At 36.9% G+C, this 17,954-nt stretch overlaps 1 protein-coding gene across 1 annotated transcript; it reads right to left on the bottom strand.

Moving 5' to 3' along the window:
- Window positions 1-842: 842 nt before the first annotated feature.
- LOC114645423 (extracellular calcium-sensing receptor-like) lies at window positions 843-11,810 on the bottom strand. Its single transcript, XM_028793280.2, has 6 exons — window positions 11,617-11,810; window positions 10,833-11,124; window positions 8,776-9,585; window positions 8,437-8,664; window positions 7,084-7,207; window positions 843-2,771 (listed from the first exon to the last, which is right to left on the bottom strand). The coding sequence occupies exons 1-6, from the start codon at window positions 11,808-11,810 to the stop codon at window positions 1,855-1,857; spliced, it is 2,565 nt and encodes an 854-aa protein (XP_028649113.2). The 3' UTR covers window positions 843-1,854.
- Window positions 11,811-17,954: the final 6,144 nt, after the last annotated feature.

Genomic DNA, 17,954 nt, shown 5'->3' with positions numbered 1-17,954 from the left:
CTTGTTATAGGTACTGTAAAGACCTCCTGATTCACAAGAGTTAAATTGAGATTTCACCTCTGCAATATACTACTCATCTGAACTTAATGGAAAGCACAGTCTAGTATGTGTCTAAGCAAAGAAAACTATGAACATAAATACTGTATAAGAAGTCTTTAATAGGTGACTGCCCCTACAGGGAAATATTTAACATTGGTTAAGAGCATCACATTTAAAAGATACATTTTTGATAGGTACATTTCATCAGTTTTAGCTAGGTAAAGCATCATGTCAATGTGAGGAATGCTCTACCCTAACCTTCAGGATCTGTTACTATGGTCTTATTTCTGGCTTTGCTGAATCTATTCTGTATACTGTGAGCTTCACCAGTACTTCATAATTGAAAAGTACTTTTGTTATAGGTTTCATTTAACAATTTGTTTGTTTTAGTCATTAATGAATTCAACTAAAAAGATACAGAATTGTCTAGCCATAGTAAGACCTTTGTGAGGGATGAACTGGCATCCAAGCCTGGCCAGGAAGCCTTGATAACAGAAGGTCATGAAGGGAGTGACAATATGTACTTTCTGTGCCAGGAATGTAGGAGGACACTACAGTGGCTACATTGGGCCTGGTGCCCCAATAGCCACTGAATGACATCTGGGACGGACATGGAAAATGGGAAGGCCAGCATAGCACATGGCTGCTTGCTACTGGCAGAGCATCCTCCTTTACACTGGGTGGCAGCATGCTATCTGGCAAGGCTCATTATTGATGCCTGCAGGGCAGAATAGGAGTTGTGATCTCATGGGCCTGCCCTGTCAGGTTCTGTGAGGGATGCTGGGGAAGCTCTCAGATGTCTGACATGGAATTGCTTCCTGGAGGCAACAGATTACACATCAGAAGTTCTCCCAGGTCCAGAGTTAAAAGAGAGTCCTCCGCTCAGCTCAGGCGTCGGACTCAGGAAAAGAGGCAGACAACACTCCATTGAGAAAAATGGAGGAAAATGGAAAGAGCAAATGGAGTGACTTAGTGGTATAATCGGGCTGTACTGTTATGTGAGAGCCAAAACAACACTGAAGGAAGGAAGCTTGTAAAAGGTACATGTTATAGTAAATAGATATGCTGGATCTGAATCCAGCACACTGTGTGTGTAGTTGTACCTGGGGTATGGGGTGCTGGTCCACCCCCTAGTGGCCACACCTTGCACATTATTGTGTAGTATTAACGCTTATTGTATTTTTGATGAGGCAATAGGAGAACATGGAGTAAGGGTCTGAGGTCACATCAGTGATTTACTGTGACATATGAAGACTTCCAGAAGGATGACCCAAATTAGGTGAAGAAACATGTTTAGTGATATTTCATAGCTGAGGGTTAATAGTCTGCAATCTCAGGAAACATGAATGGTGCCTTACAGCTCAATGTGCTTGGTCCAGCGTTGACATGAATATGAACATTTCCCTACTGTCTGTGTGAGTTCTTCCCAGGCATCCCAGGTTTCCTACACATACAAAATACATGCCAATGTTGACTTTGCATTGTTTTTGCCATGCAAATCCAGGTTTTTTCTCTTTCAGCTTGTTGAAGAATTAGATATTAAGCTAATTGGAAGCACTAAACTGGTCCGATATGATTGACATTTGACAAGTAAATGAGATTTCTGTCTTTTTCTAGGTTTACATCAAATGCAAAATTGGAAATTGCTCCTTAAAAAGCCAAGTTAGACACTGTGAAATAATGCAAAATGACATAAATGTCTCAAAAGATTATGGAGCTAATGCTACATAAGAACCTAGGACTGAGTGTGAATCTGTAGCTCCTGCTGCCAATGCAAAATATTGAAAAACACTTTGATCACAAAGTCACTTGACTCTAAATTTTTGCAGAGCTGGTAGACCTACCCATTACATGTTTTTTTGTGTTTGTCTCTGGTCTAAGTAAAATTATATAGCATTTGGGCGCAAATATACATAACAGTACGCCAAAACTGGAAGATAAAATTGCAAATACTTCCACTGCCACAGTGTACTTTCCTGGAGAGCTCAGGTAAGCTGGTATAAATGTTATCCACACAGCGCAAAAAATTAACATGCTAAAAGTTATATATTTTGCTTCATTAAAATTATCAGGTAGCTTCCTGCCTATAAATGCTAAAATGAAGCACATAATGGAGAGGAGTCCAATGTAACCCAGTACAAAGCAAAATGCGGCCACCGATCCCAAATTACATTCAAAAATTATACGATTTTTAAAATATTTTGTATTTTCTGAAGGGAAAGGTGGTGAAATTGTAATCCAAAGAATACAGATTATTATTTGAATACAAGTGAAGAAAAATACACTTAGCCTCTGTTGCAAGGGCCCAAAACACTTCATGATGTTGTGACCTGGAAGGGTGGATTTAAATGCCATTATAACAACCAACGTCTTCCCCAAAACACAGGAAATGCAAAGAACAAATGTGATTCCAAAGGCTGCATGCTTCAGCTTACAAGACCAGTGAGATGGTTCACCGATGAACAAAAAGGAGCAGAGAAAACAAAGGAGTAAAGAAAACAGCAAAAGAAAGCTGATTTCTGAATTATTAGCTCGCACAATGGGGGTGCTTCGAAAGTGGAAGAAAACTGCTGCCACAAACACAGTCAAGCAGGCTCCAGCAACCCCAAGAGCACTTAGTATAATTCCCATCATTTCGCCGAAGGAGAGATATTCCACTGCTTTTGGAAGGCATGTGTTTTTCATGGAATTCGGCCAGTGGTTCCACGGGCATCTAATGCAATCTATGGAGTCTAAGAAAACATCAAAAAGAGAGAGCCTGACAAACTGTATCAGTTAGTTTGCTTTTTTATATCTTCTGACAATTGATTTTAACAAGTGCAAGTAAAACATAAAAGTAAGCTCATTGAAGCAAAATATTTATCTATAATAAAAAGACACATGTTACTCTGCTGTAAAAATTGTATCCCACAGAAGAAGATCATATGCACAGCATAGATATTTACTGTACTCAAATAATATAAAAATAAATACACTGATAGCAACAATTTGCTTCATATTTTGGGATGAGAACTCTGAATGCCTCTGAACTTGTCCTCTTCTATCCGCAAGAAGTTCAGAAAGTTCTGAAACCAGGACACTCCAAGAGAGGCCAACCCAAAGCTGTTGTAACTTAGCACCACTAAAGGAGGTTATGCAGGTGAATACCTCTATCCAAGGGGTATAAACGAAGATGAGAGAATGCAATGTGCCTTTCTTTTTTGTTTAAGAGGCTTCTTTGGGAAGCAAATAAGGTACTAAGACTACAGTAACAGAGAATGATAAAGGAGTTTCAAATCCAAACCACGGTGCCAAAATAAAGTTACCATGATGGCAGGTTTTAAAAGCCTATTATGAAGCTCAGTCTAACAAAGCTCATAAACAGCAAGAGGAGTCCTTTTACTATAGTTATGACAGTTCCCATCCATATAAAGCTGAATACACACTTAAAAAACTCCAACAGCTATAGTTAGGTCTTAGAACGTCTACCAGTAATAGTTAGATATTTGCTTTTTGGACTCCCTTAAAGATGTTCTAAGGTTCCTTAGTTTTGTGAGTATTTTGTGAGCAAAACACATGTAATCTACCACATTACTGAAGAAGACAAGTATGTTAAAAATAGAAGGACTATATTAAAAAATGATGCACCTGCAAGTTCTTATTTTTTTATTTTAAAAATACTGTATGTTGGGAACGGGCGAGTAGCTTCTCCAAGTAGAGCAAGTCAAGTACCACAAGTTATTGTTTACAAGTAAGTGTAGCAGTGATTGACAGACACGTCTTTGAAGCAGCAGTTGCAGGCCATGGTGATAAGGTGAGAGGTTAGTTATTGGTGGCTGTTTGGCTCCATCTCAAACCCTTTTACTATGAACTGCACCTTGCAATTACCAAAATAATAAGGTTGCAAATGTAAATGATGAAATGAAGCTCCTGTCCATGGTTGCTGAGTGGACTGTCCATAACAGAATGAAAAGTTCTGTAAAACATGTGAACCTTAGAATAGAAATAGACTGAACGGAACCAACTGAGCACCTCCCAAGAAGACTTTGTTATTGTTATATCTTGATTGTTCAGGGTGCATTTAGGAATTTACCAAGAAAAGCTAGAAAAGGGTTCAGAGAACAGAGTTGACTGGTCTATCCCTCTTACACCATTACCCTCATCAGGAAAAGTGAATATAAACTGACGTAAAGATGTAGGGGAACAGTTTAATGATGCCTTCTTATGTACAGTATATATTGTGGACAAAAAAGTAGAACAGTGCCAGGTTTGGGGCTACAGGGGCTATGTCTGCCATTTTTCAAGGGCCCCTTTTTAAATTAAACAAAAAAAAAAACACTACAAATACTGTTATTGATAAAGCAAAGAGTCATTTTTATAATAATAAAAATACATTCTTTACTTATTAACATGTTTAATGTGTAAAAATAATAATTAAAAATAAAATTAAAAATGTAAATCAATTTTTGCTTTATTTTTCATCTATGTACATCAAAATTACTCGATTTTTAGCTCTGATCTTAAAGAATGCAGAACAAATTCCACTAAAATGCATTTTCGTATTTTTAATGCTAAATATATGGTCATCACTGAATTTTATAGAAAATGTAAGAGTATGCCCAGACAGAAAAACCTCGCTTAACCCTTTGCTGCTGCAAGATCTTTTGCTACTGTAGTCACAATCTTCTTTACAAGAGATACAGTGCTGAACATGTTGGTGTGATGTGCTATACTTGAACTTTATTGTACATTGGTGAATACTGAATTTTGAATTGGTTTTCACATTCAATTCTGAAAAGAAGCAGTAAGGACAGGCTTTTATTCCAGTTCTTTTGTTCTCCTATCTTAAAACGTCTCTGAAAAAATGTGCACCTAAATCTCATATCTTGCTTATTTTGTTTTGAACTATTAACTTGGACAGCTTGATTACTTAGTTAATTGTCATCTTCCTTGTTATCTATGCCTAATTTTCTTAAAAATTTGATATTTTTTTGTTGTTAATCAGTCAGATCTGTCTAGAAATGCTGAAGGCTCTGGATATTGGTGGGCTGTCAAGGCTGACATGCCTTTTCAATGCTGCATGGTTATTGGGAGCTGTGCCTCTGGCAGACTGGGGAGTTGGTCACCTTTTTTAAAAAGGGGGACAGGGGGCGTGCTTCAACTTTTGGGTGACCACACTACTTAGTCTCCCTGGAAAATCTTATGCCAGGGTACTAGAAAGGAGACCCTGCCCAGACGTGAAATCTAAGATCCAGGAGCAATGAGGATTCCGTCCAGGTCGTGGATCAGCTCTTTACCCTTATGAGGATTCTGGAGGGGTATGGTAGTACACACAATCACTCTACATGTGTTTTGTGGACTTAGAGAAGGTACATGATTGTGTTCCTTGTGGAATTCTGTGCAGGGTTGCTGCATAAACACCACCAGAGCTGTACTTTGTCTCCTATTCTGTTTGTGGTTTTCATGGACAGAATATCAAGGCACAGCTTGGGAGGGAAGGGTGTCTAGTTCAGTGGCCTTAGAATTGCAGATGACATGGTTCTGTTGGTTTAATCAGGCTGTGAACTGCAGCACACACTGGAGCGATTTGTGACTGAGGGTGAAGTGGCAGGAATGAGGATCAGCAACTCCAAATCTAAGGCCATGGTCTTCAGTAGGAAAAAGGTGGAATGTCCTCTGTGAGTGGCAAGTGAATTACTTGTTCTTGTTCACAAATGAGGGGAAAAGGGATGGTGAGATTGACAGACAGATTAAGGCAGCGAGCAAGGTTATGGTGAAGAAGGAGCTGACTCCAGTCAGATTTACCAGTCGATCTATGTTCCTACCCTTACCTATGGTCATGTGCTGTGAGTAATAACTGAAAGAATGAGCTCACGGGTGCAAGTGGCTAAATTGAGCTTTCTATGCAGGGTGCCTGAGCTCTCCATTAAAGAGAGTATGAGAAACACAGACATCCAGGAGGGGTTTAGAGTAGAGCTGCTGACCTTCCGCATTGAGAAGAACCAATTGTGGTTCGGGCATCTGATATGGATGCCTCCCTGTGAAGGTTTAATGGACACGACCCGTTGGGAGGAAAAGCCAGGAATTAATGGGAGGATTATATATCCCAAATGGCCTGGGAACACCTTGGAATCCCACAGTATGAATTGTCAAGTGTGGATAGGGAGAAGGACGTATGGACTGCTAAGACTGTTGTCCCTGCGACCCCGCTTTAGGTAAGAGGTAGAAAATGGATGGATGGATGCATGAATCAATGAATGTGCTATGAAATTCAATCATTCTTTCCTATACTTACTTTAGGCAAGAATTTCTATTTCAACAGAAACAAACTATGGTAACTTTGATGATTAACTGAGAATTGTTAATGTTTTTAGTTTATGCGGTTTATGAAAGTGAACTTCATCAAAGTCCAGTTGAAATAGGTCCAAAATGTATTTTAAACAAGGTGTGAAAGTCTCAGAAAATGGTTAAAGGTGAACTGCATGATAAGGCAAATGCATGCACTTGCTTCATTAACAATACTTATTTTAAGGAAAATGAATGATAACAGCTGGAAGTAAGATTACTTTGTTTACACTGAGGGAATATTCACAAATTTCGAAAGGCCATCTTTGGGGAAGTATTATTAACTATACAATACTGTGATTTACTGTTATTGTATGCTAGTCAATGTTTTGTAATTATCTTTTGAAATTTAACAGGAAATGTAAAATACATGTACTGTAGCTTACACTTTCATGCATTTGTGCACATAAATATATTTAGTTTAATTATGACTTGCACACCTGATATTAATCAGTACAAATGACAAAGCAGAAAACTTTTCATTTAAATGTAGGCAGCCAAATATCAAACACTGAGGCTATCCATGAACTGAGAATTATATCCTTTTATATTAATACTCCACCACAAACCTCATGATGATCACAACCATTATTTTTATATCAATTGATTAGTCTTTATATATTGTGGCATCATTCATGTAGTATATTATTAAAGAAAGATTTATATTAAAACAAAAAATAAGGAAAGAAACAAACTATGAAACAGCAAACAAGAACTTGCCTGTTGAGTTGCTGATTTCATCCTGTGCGCAAGGAACACAGTCAAAGCAGCAGATTGGTTCGCCTTCTCTGGTTGCTTTTCTTGTTCCTGGTGGACAACTTTCACTACATGAGGACGTTATTACCTAGACAGGATGTAAATTAACTCCAGGTGACAGGGATAACAAATGAATATGAACAGATTCAGAATAGTAGTTTAAATACATATTTTAGTTTTGATTTACCTAATATAATGCTCCTGAGAAACGTAATGGATATAAAGAGTACAAAGTAATGATAACAGAATCACATGTGTCTTAGTTGAGTTACTCTGCGTCACATATTCCATCAAGCCATCTATGACATTCAGATTTGAAATTCAGCTATTTTTCCTATATTATCTAATCATTTAGGAATCAAAATCATTATAATAATTTTTTCATTAAGATATTTTTAGAAACTATCTATATAGAGTATATCTACTCTCTCTCTCTCTCTCTATATATATATATATATATAAAAGATTACCAAAATTGTGCAACTTTTTCATGTGATATTTTCAGGCAGTGCTCACTTTTCTTTAAAACCGTACATCATGTACTATACATGCATATATCATTTATTTCGTCTTCATTAGGAGAATACAACAATGATATTCTCATGTCAGTACAACCAATTTAACGTGTACACATCACACAAAATGCCTTATATGTATCCGCTCCGCTAAGAATGGTAGTAGTTCAGTGTGTTAGCAATTGACAAATAAAGCCTAAGTAATGATACATGCTTACAAATTGTAAAACTCCAAAACATTCAATTACTGACAAAATCATGACTGGTGATCATGCAGGAGAAGTCGTATTCATTCCACATATTAAGCTAGATACTGTTAATACTTCACATCTTGTATTGACAATTTCTAATAGTTTTAGCATTTGCTATACCTATAAATAAATCACAGAGTCAAGAGTCAACCATGTTGGAATATTCTCATGGACTGATAGCAACCACAGGCAGCAAGGGGGGTGTCTCATATAATTATGGTATTGTTACACTTTACTCAAACAAATGAACAAAAAAGCAATGACTTCCATAATAAAATCAAGGGTAGTGATGTCAGAAAGCTCCTGCTTTGTTAGTGTAAAGTTTCTTTAATATGTTAACTATTGTTTGCATGACAGATTTTACATTACAAAATTACAATTTGGTAGGATTATCTAGTAGTATTTTTCAAACATACAAAATACAATATACATTTTTGCACATCCTAATTTTTGTCACAGTGTGACGTTGCTGCTAATGTGAACATCTGATCATTCTCATGGACTATGTAATACACACTGTCCACCCCAATCCCCACCAGCAATCATCTTACCTTTTTTTGCCCTCCATTCCAAATGATGTTATCTTCATTAATTGTAAGCTCATAACCTGCCTCAGCAGAGCCATCATAGAACCCAATGTCTACATACTGCACGTCACCATTAACGTCTAGCTGCCAATTGATTATATCATAGGAAGGACGAGGATCACCATTATGGTCAAACTGTATTTCATCACCTGTTTTTACTTTAAATTGAACTTCTTTCAAACTGTGTGTAACCTTTAGAAGTTAAATAAATAATATTTAGCATTTTTGAGTGAGACTTGAATATTTTTAACTTTTAAGATGTTAAATGAAATGTATCATATACACGCTGCACAAAGTACTTACCTTCCAAGGCTCTATTTCTTTAACACTATGACATACTTTTGTATTGTTTTCACAAAACAGTACATTATGAAGCGCATGAGCAATTGCATACACTGCTTTGTATGTATTATAAGTAATTCTCAACTGAGACACATCTGTATAAATATTTGTGACCGACTGTAAACTTTCAAAGCCTGTGCATTTTCTGTCTGGGTACAGAAGCGTGGTGTAGTTCTGGGATGCTAACGTGCATTTAAAGGTGGTTTCCCAAAACTCCTTGATGTACACATTTCCAGGATAGTCAGCAGGATGGATTCTGAGAAGGAAATCTTTAATTCCTTTAATGCTGCTTCTCTGAATCCCAAGTCCTAGTAAGCCCCCAAGAGTTCCAAACATTTCCTTGGTTGACAGGAGTCCAGCAGTGGCCCAACTCTCGCTAGCCAGCCATACAATTCCTGTCACATTTTGTTTAAGCAGTTCATTTGCCAATATGTACATATCAATCTCAGTAGCAAAAACCAGAATCACTTTTGCTTTAGATTTTTTGATAAGTTCAATATGTTCTTGTATTTTGCCTTTAGTATAAACAGCTGGAAAATATTCAGCAAAAGCAATGCAGGCATCAATCTTTTTAATTTCCTCCAAAAAAGACTGAATTCCAAAATGGCCGTATGCATCATCTGAGCCAAATGCTCCAATCCATGTCCAGCCAAAGTGTTTTACTACTTTTACCCAAGCTTGTACTTGAAAGTAATCACTGGGTATGGTCCGAAAAAATGTAGGAAACTCATGTTTGTCACTTAAGCATGCACAAGAAGAGAAATAACTTATCTGTAATGTGTAGAAAACATCTCTATAAGAAGTCATCACATTTTATACATGTGCATACATCTATCTATTCAGATGTGCAGCATTTTAATAAAATATGTAATCTTACTTTCACCCTTCAACTATATACATGATAGCACAAAGAAAATGTTATTGTATTTATGGAGTTTCCTCTAACTAAATCCACAATCATAGTGTTCATGGCCTAAGTGTTAATAATCCAACAAATGGATTTTTGTTTTACTTCAGTAAAGAAAAAGAAAATAGTTTGAAGGTAATTATTAAATAAATGTAATGAATGGAAGAGTATATGGTTTTACAATCGACTAGGCTTAACAACAGAATGAATAGTGGATTCAGTCAGTCAGACTCTCTTTCTGATAAAACTGTGAAGAAAATCTAGTGCATTTCCAGTACTGATTATGAGCAGATACTGTATACATCTTAGTGAGTGTACTTATTAAAATACTGACAACAGAATCCCTACTTTGAAGGCATTATCATTGTTTGGCCAACTTCATTTAGCTTAGCTGTGGGCAACGGGATCTGCAACAATTGTACAGTTAATCTCCTTGGCATTATTAAAAGTATTTTCTTTATTTCCTGTTTATTTTGTCACCGTATCAGTAATTAAACACAATGCCCCTTTTGCTCAGCTGGTTATTTCATAATAGCTAGTAAAGTCATAGCTTATGAAACACTGCATAAAATATTCAAAGAGCATCTATTACAAGAAGTAAAATTCTGTTTAATGAGGAGCACAACTAACATGTTGGTCAATTATTCACTAACCAGTTCTAAAAGTCCTCTTAGTATTGTATCCAAAAATTCTAAGCTATAGGAAAGTTACTTTGATATAGTATCTTTTGCATTAAAATATAGATCATTAATATAATTCATCCTAATCACACAGTTTCTGAACCCGCGTTCCTGGCTGACCTTACATGAGTCAGTGTTTAAAGAGAACATAATCAACAATGGGCAGAATGAATGATTACTTTGAATTTATATGTGGCCTTTTTGTAAGAGTATAAAAAATAGAAAATATGCATCATAAAGCATACTTGCTTGCTGAATTTAACAATATAATTATTAACAAAATGTAATTAGCACACATTATGAAAATGATGCATAATGCTGCATTCAGTCAATTAATGTTAACAAAAATAACAGCAATTTATAAAAGAGTATTATTTGAGCTGCTTAGCAGAGAATTTCCTCACTCCTTCTCTAACAGCAGTCCATCTTACCTGTGGTATCCCAAAAGAGCCCAGAATTCTTGCTATTGTAATGGACTGAGTTGACCCGGAGCAGCCAATCACAGCAGCAACCGATTGATCTTTGCATGTGGAATTAAGAATGCTTATGTCTTCTTCTCCATTGACCAGACTTAAAGTTGCTCTCAGGGCCTCTGGTGGATTGGCACAAGAGTCATGGATCTTATAGCCCAGTGTAATATTTGGCAGAAGATATTCATCTTGATTTATTTCTTCAATTGCAAAAATCATTCCTTGTGCCCATCGAAAAGCCCTTAAGTTAAATCTTAAGAGGATAAATGTAATCAATGCAGAAAGCATGTGCATTTACTGTATTTCATTGTACATTCACATTTAAGCACTGCTGGCATGTAAAGATTTGCTGTACTCTTTCATTTATACTGCTGGCGGGCTGAGAAGTGTCCTAATTTAAATGACTTTTATTAGTAAATCTCTTTGCTGATCATGAAGACTGATCATGAAGCAGTTAATATTAAAATTGTTACATTATTTATGATGTATTACATTATTTTATGTCCTTTAATAAGCTGTTGCATTATTTTCAAATAGTTACAAATCGTTCTTTTTAATAATTAGGATACACAATCTTTAAACTTTTACTTTACACACATACACACAAAAAATCAGTAAGTCCACAAAAATTACTGAAAATATAACAATTCTAGAACTTTTTGAGCAGGCATATAAAATGATATATGTTACTTTTATGACAAAAAGATTACCTCATCTGATCATTTGCTTTATTATCTAGACTTACCCAACACATCCAGGATTCAGAGGGCCAGCACTGTAAGATACCGCAGGGGTAGCTCCCTTGTAATGAAGTGTAAAAATACCACCAAATGTAATATCTCCATCCTTTGCTAGTGCTGATGAAGAGAACTTTCCCCAAAGCTGGCAGGACAAGTGTGTCCCTCTGATTAAAAGGAATATGAAAAATATAACTCTCATAACACTACTTGCAATGAGCAGAGAAGGAATTAGTTATCTTGATTGCTGTGAATCCCAATTTATAAATATCCCCCCGCCCCCAGCTTACCATGAAATTTATCAAGAAAGATTGTATTATACAACTCAGTCCCCAGAGATATTAAAGAGACTCTTCAGATGGGTATTTTTAACCTTTGTATTATATCAGTTTATTCATTGCTATATTATGTATTAAAGGAGAATAAAAACAAAATTAAGTTTTCTGCAAAATTTTAAAATAACTTGTAATATTTAACTTTTCTTCTTTGTCTGAAGCAAGATATTAATTCTATGCAAGTATCTCTAGTGAACAGCGGGTTCAGAGATGTTGCTTACTCATATACAGCTTGAGTGGGAGTCAATAAATGTTGTGGAAAATCAAATAACTACAATGCTGGTCATTTGTCACTGGCCATTACTTCTTTTCTAATTGGTATTTTTTTTTTTATTATAAACTCCATATTATATGTACAGATTTTCTTTATTATGACTTCATCTGTTTACCCTAGAGATGTTGTGCTTTTAAATGTTTAATTATTTCATCAGTGTGCATGTAACACTCCTGTCACTCCTTAACTTTTTCCTAAACAGGTCCACTGCATATTACCATCTTGTTTTAAATCAAAAGTTCTATTCAGAAAATGTGACTGATTATATTTTCTTAGTTTTTTTTTTACATGAAATACCTCCTGTTGCCGCCACAATGAACAGTACTGAACACGTGTGCCCAGGTGTAAATTGCTGCTTGTATCCTCCTTGTAACATCCTTGGTGCCTCGACAAATCCTCTCCTGTTATTGCTATTGCTACTACTATTGACAATATTGAACATTGGTCCCAAAGTATCTCTTCTGCAGACAGCTAGAATATAATCACTGAGTAAGTGTCACAGTTATGATCCCTCACATTGTCTCACTTTGCCTAATGAAGAAATTTATGGACAATGGTAATAAAAGAGTATAAACTCACTTGCAATGGCATCAACATATTTTTCATACAAGTTGCTCCATCTGCAATGTGCCATACTGCGTGCTCTCCTTTCTCCATCTCAGATTGATGTTGGTTGTGTACTTTCTACACCCCTGGCACACATTGTGCAGAACTGCATTATGTGTTATAAGTAAGGGCAGAACATAACCATTAACAAACTATTATTTCCAATGAAATGTTTCAGAGCTTTAAATCAGTGCAATTCAAGGAAGTGTAGTGTCAATATTTTAATTGCTGATGCAACACAAGAGATTTTCAAGGAGGTGGACACAAATAAAGAGCCGAGACAATGCCTGTTGAGGGGATGCACATGAGAGCTACTTACAGACTCCAGAAATGCATGCTTACTGCTAATGTGGACAGTTTTATAATCAGTCCACCATGCGGCTTGCTGTATATCTACCTGTTCAAAGGAGTATGTAAGTATGGTTGTAATTTTTATAAACTTCTATATAGAATTACTTTATATTTACAGTTGATCGAAAAGTGTTGTTTTTATTGATTGAATGCTGAAGTGGTTTAATGCTAAACTGCAGATGTAAATGCAATAAACAAAAGGTAACTGTGTAAATTGTCACCATTTTGTGTGCAGGACATGCTAACTAAAATGCCAAAAAACTGTGCTGAATGCTGACATGGACTGTTTTGCAGTAAGCCTACAATATATGCCACTTGGCGTTTATACATATTTACATATCTACTGCCATGCACGTGTGCATGGGGGACAGTTTAAGGGCTCTGGTGACTGTTATTGCCCACCACTCCAAGGGTTGGCACTGTGTTCTAATGCCTTTTTTCTTCCTCCCTCTTCAGACCGGATGATTGACAGCTGTAACATCTCTGACGTGCAGTGTCCAGGGGCCTCATGCATAACGCCATGCGTAGCATTCACACTAAAACACAGCATACGGACAAAAGCAGAAATGTGCGTATGCACAAAAAAATCCAGAGGCATAAACCTACATACTTCTTAAATGGGCTTTCTCTTCCTCTGACAAGAAACAGAATCCATTACATTCATGATATTACAGCTCTCTGAATAATTTAAATACTGAGATGTATACTTGATATCATTTTCATGATGATAGGAGTTAAAGCATGTTATTAAACATGGGAACATGGTGGCGCAGTGATAGTGATGAGCTGGCGCCCCATCCAGAGATTGTTCCTGCCTCCCGCAAGATGCTTCCTGTGCCATGCACGACCTTCGATGAAATAAGTTATTGCAGCAGTACTGTCTCTTTCAAACATTTTAACCCCAAATTCCTGTCCTTCTTTTTCTTTCTCCAAGTAAACAATCACCACATAATCAGCACTGTAATAGATGTTAAGTCATCTGTAAGTTTAGAACACAGATTCTTCAAAACTTTTAAGGAACACTGAAATATCTTCGTAGTACATGTTTAATTATTCTCTTCATCTATCCTTACAGTGTCGCACAAGCCCCAGCAAGAATACAGTGCGAGGCAGGAACAATACCTGAATGGGTGCCAGCTCATCACTGACGCTGTTCATCGTGTCCTCACATATTAAATTATTAACAATGTAGATTATTTAAATGATGTTAACATTTTATCTGTATAATGTAATAAACATATTTTGCTGCATTTCATTTTAAAAATGATGTCATCATCATATGTAAATATGAGCTTTATAAAGTGGCTCAGGTTGTGCAATATTATAACTGTATTGCAAGTTTACAGTGAGGTAATTGTACTAATAAGTACAAACAGTTCTACAAGGAGCACTTGATGGACTGATTGAGTGCGTTTATAGTTCTTGGGATAAAACTGTTTTTGAACCGCAAGGTCCGTACAGGAAAGGCTCTGAAGTGTTTGTCGTACGAGAACAGTTCAAATAGCACATGGCTGAGGCAGCGTGTGCTTGATGCTGTATACCGATAATTCTCCTTCTGATCAGCTGCTGCAGAGCTGTGATTCCACACTCAGACACAGTGGGATAAATACTCTGAGTGGTGCATTGAGAGGAACAACACTAAACAGCTATGGTATTTGGAATAGTTTGGCCATTCTGTGGACTATAATATTGTTAAAGGTTAATTACAATCAGATGCCTTAAACTAATAAGCAATATGCGGTTAATTTCAGTGTATTTGATAAAGCCGCATCAGGGATGTGGATCTAAAAAAGAAATGCTTTGACGCTGGGTGCCGCGAGTTTGCAAAACTGAGCAGAGAACTTGGGTACGCCAGGCATTTAGCTGGCGTGAAAATGTGTGTGGCTTTACGCCAAGTTTAGGTTTTATACATCGCGATGTGAGCGTGGAAACGGGAGTATGCAACATTTTTGTGCATACACACCATTTATACATGAGGCCCCAGCTGCCTGGACCCGCCTCTTCTTGCCTGAAGGGTATATGATCAAACGTTTGGCCATTTTGAAATCAGTTCACTGTGTAACTCCTGTCTGAAAAGATGTTTTTTGCAATTACTGCTTGTTTTCTTTGTATTACTGCATTCCAAGTATATGGGGTCACTGGGTGGTGCCCCAACTTTTTATCATGGTCTGTATAACCTCTTACACCACCTAATATATTAATATTGATGTAAATTTTTAAACTATTCAATTTTTTTTCATGTGCCCAATTGATTTAAATGTGTTGCTTGGCTTTTACTAATAAATAAAATTACTCAAACAGTTTCCTGCCAAGCAGCAACACGACCCTCGAACATATTCTTTTGCAATTGAAAATGTATTCTAACATCTGTAGTCAAAATATATGTAAACAAGCAAGATGTGTGCCAAGAAATTATTTATTTTTATGTTTTCTCAAACTGTTTTAGGCTAGCAATAGTTTTTGGGGTTAGAAATACTAGTGAGGGAAAAGGATTCAGGCACCACTTGGCAAAGCCCCAGTGGTTACAGTACTTAAAAAATGTGTGTTGCTTTTAGTCTTAATTTGTTTTACCCAGTATGCCATGGTGATGTAGTAGTTAGCTCCTTGTGTTTTTCACTGTTTTTTTCACTCACATCAAAAACATTTACATGTTAAGTTAAATCGTGAATCTATATTGTCCCAGTGTGAGTAAGTGTAACAGTATCCTTTAATAGCCTGTCGCCCCATACTGGATTGGTTCCTGCCTTGCGCTTAATACTTCTGGTATAGGCCCAATCATAGCCTATTAGCAAATAAACTAGGTTTAGAAAACGAATAGGTACATGTTCTACCTCACTCAGGGTTATGGACTCTGATCTAATGGTAAAAAAATATGAGGAAAGATGATCTTGAGATGTTGAATGTGGTCTCTTCCTGATTTTGTACAGTACAATTTGACAAGACAAAACTTCTTCTTCTTTCGGCTGCTCCCGTTACCAGTCACCACAGTGGATCATCTTCTTCCATATCTTTCTGTCCTCTGCATCTTGTTCTGTTACACCCATCACCTGCATGTCTTCTCTCACCACATCCATAAACCTCCTCTTAGGCCTTCCTCTTTTCCTCTTCCCTGGCAGCGCTATCCTTAGCATCCTTCTCCCAATATACCCAGCATCTGTCCTCTGCATATGTCCAAACCAATGCAATCTCGCCTCTCTGACTTTGTCTCCCAACCATCCAACTTGAGATGACCCTCTAATGTACTCATTTCTAATCCTATCCATCCTTGTCACACCCAATGCAAATCTATAAAGTATAACGATAAATTCCTCAAAGTTGTTGGAAAATGGGATCTAATCCTAGATTGTCTAGAATGTGCACCATCTCTCTGTTTTGTATTTTTTCTGCAGATACTCCAGTTTAAATTGGTCCAGAAATTCTAAACTGGCCCAGAGTGTGTGTTACTGTATGACAAACTTTTTGAACATTTTTATGGGTTCATTTCAAAATAACCATTTAAAAATGTTTATAGGTTCATTTTAATCATTATCAAACTCTCTTTTGGAGGATTTTACGCTCTCTGAACTTAGTTCTGATGTACTTTGCTGCATTGTTTAAACATCTAGACTGCTATTTTGTATTTTTAGTGGGTGCCATTGTTTTGGATGCTTCTCATGCCTGTTTCCAAGGGCATGTCCATAGAGGTTGTGAACAGTAGTTAATCAACATGAAGGGTTAAAAGAATGATTGAATGGTCATTTCATCGTCTATGTTATCTATTATGAATAGAAAACCACATTTGAAATATTACTTTTTTTTTTTTGCTAATGATTTGTTTTCCCCCAAATTTTTCCCAACCATTTTGGCTTGGTGCTTGAGTTTTTTCTGTCTTTCATTCATCTCCTGGTATGTTTGCAAATCCTCATCAGATTGCTGACACAATGTTATGAGTAAGTGTGGGTATAGATGTGTGAAGAATGAACTTTCATTTCGCCTATTGTTGGATCAACAGGCTTCTGGGACAGTCTACATTTTCTATAATGCTAAAAGGTAGTTAATCAAAGTTAAACAACCATTGACATTAGTTGATTTAAAGCATAATTTGGCCCATCCTATCACCATCAGCCTCCTCCAGTTGCTCAAAGGCAAGCAAATTCCAAGACACTCCCAAGTCAGTCAAGAAATATAATTAATATAATATGTCCTGAGGACCCCTTGTTCTCCTCCCAGTGGATCTTGTCTTAACTGGCTTCTGTGTGTCCTGGAGAAAAGGCATTTCTCCAGTTGAATGTTCTCTCATATTGCCCAGCTTCTATCAAAACAAGTGAGTCTAGCAACTTGACTCAGGTGCCTTATATTAACCATTTGTACTCACAACCCCATTGTGTTTTGCCTTTTACTAGAACATGTGACAGTACGTTAGAGTTCAGGTGGTGATTTGTAAATCAAAAGCCTCAACTGAAGAATCTGACTATGAGCTGCAGAGAGGAAGTGTTGTTTGTTCATTGCATGTAAGCACTGGTATTCATCCATCCATCCATTATCCAACCTGCTATATCCTAACTACAGTGTTACGGGGGTCTGCTGGAGTCAATCCCAGCCAACACAGGGTGCAAGGCAGGAAACAAACCCTGGGCAGGGCGCCAGCCCACCACAGGGACTGGTATCCAGTGGTGAAAAAAGCATAATTTACAGAAACTTTAATCCAAATGAGCGAGTACAATTCTTGTGTAAGTAATGACACAGACACATAGAGAAGCACGATTGGGAGGAACAATATAGCTGCTGTAAATCTTTTCTG

This window comes from Erpetoichthys calabaricus, chromosome 2, assembly GCF_900747795.2.
Source record: "Erpetoichthys calabaricus chromosome 2, fErpCal1.3, whole genome shotgun sequence".
Classification (NCBI taxonomy): domain Eukaryota; kingdom Metazoa; phylum Chordata; class Cladistia; order Polypteriformes; family Polypteridae; genus Erpetoichthys; species Erpetoichthys calabaricus.
Note: the sequence above shows the minus strand (reverse complement) of the source record. Positions and strands in the feature narration are given on the sequence as shown.

Coding starts and splice junctions, on each gene's coding strand:
- LOC114645423 (XM_028793280.2), bottom strand. CDS start 11,810: ATGAGAGTTATATTTTTCATATTCCTTTTAATCAGAGGGACACACTTG. Junction 7,208..8,436: donor GGAATGGAGGGCAAAAAAAG/GTAAGATGATTG, acceptor CATCCTGTCTAG/GTAATAACGTCCTCATGTAG. Junction 2,772..7,083: donor TGAAATCAGCAACTCAACAG/GCAAGTTCTTGT, acceptor ATGTTTTCTTAG/ACTCCATAGATTGCATTAGA.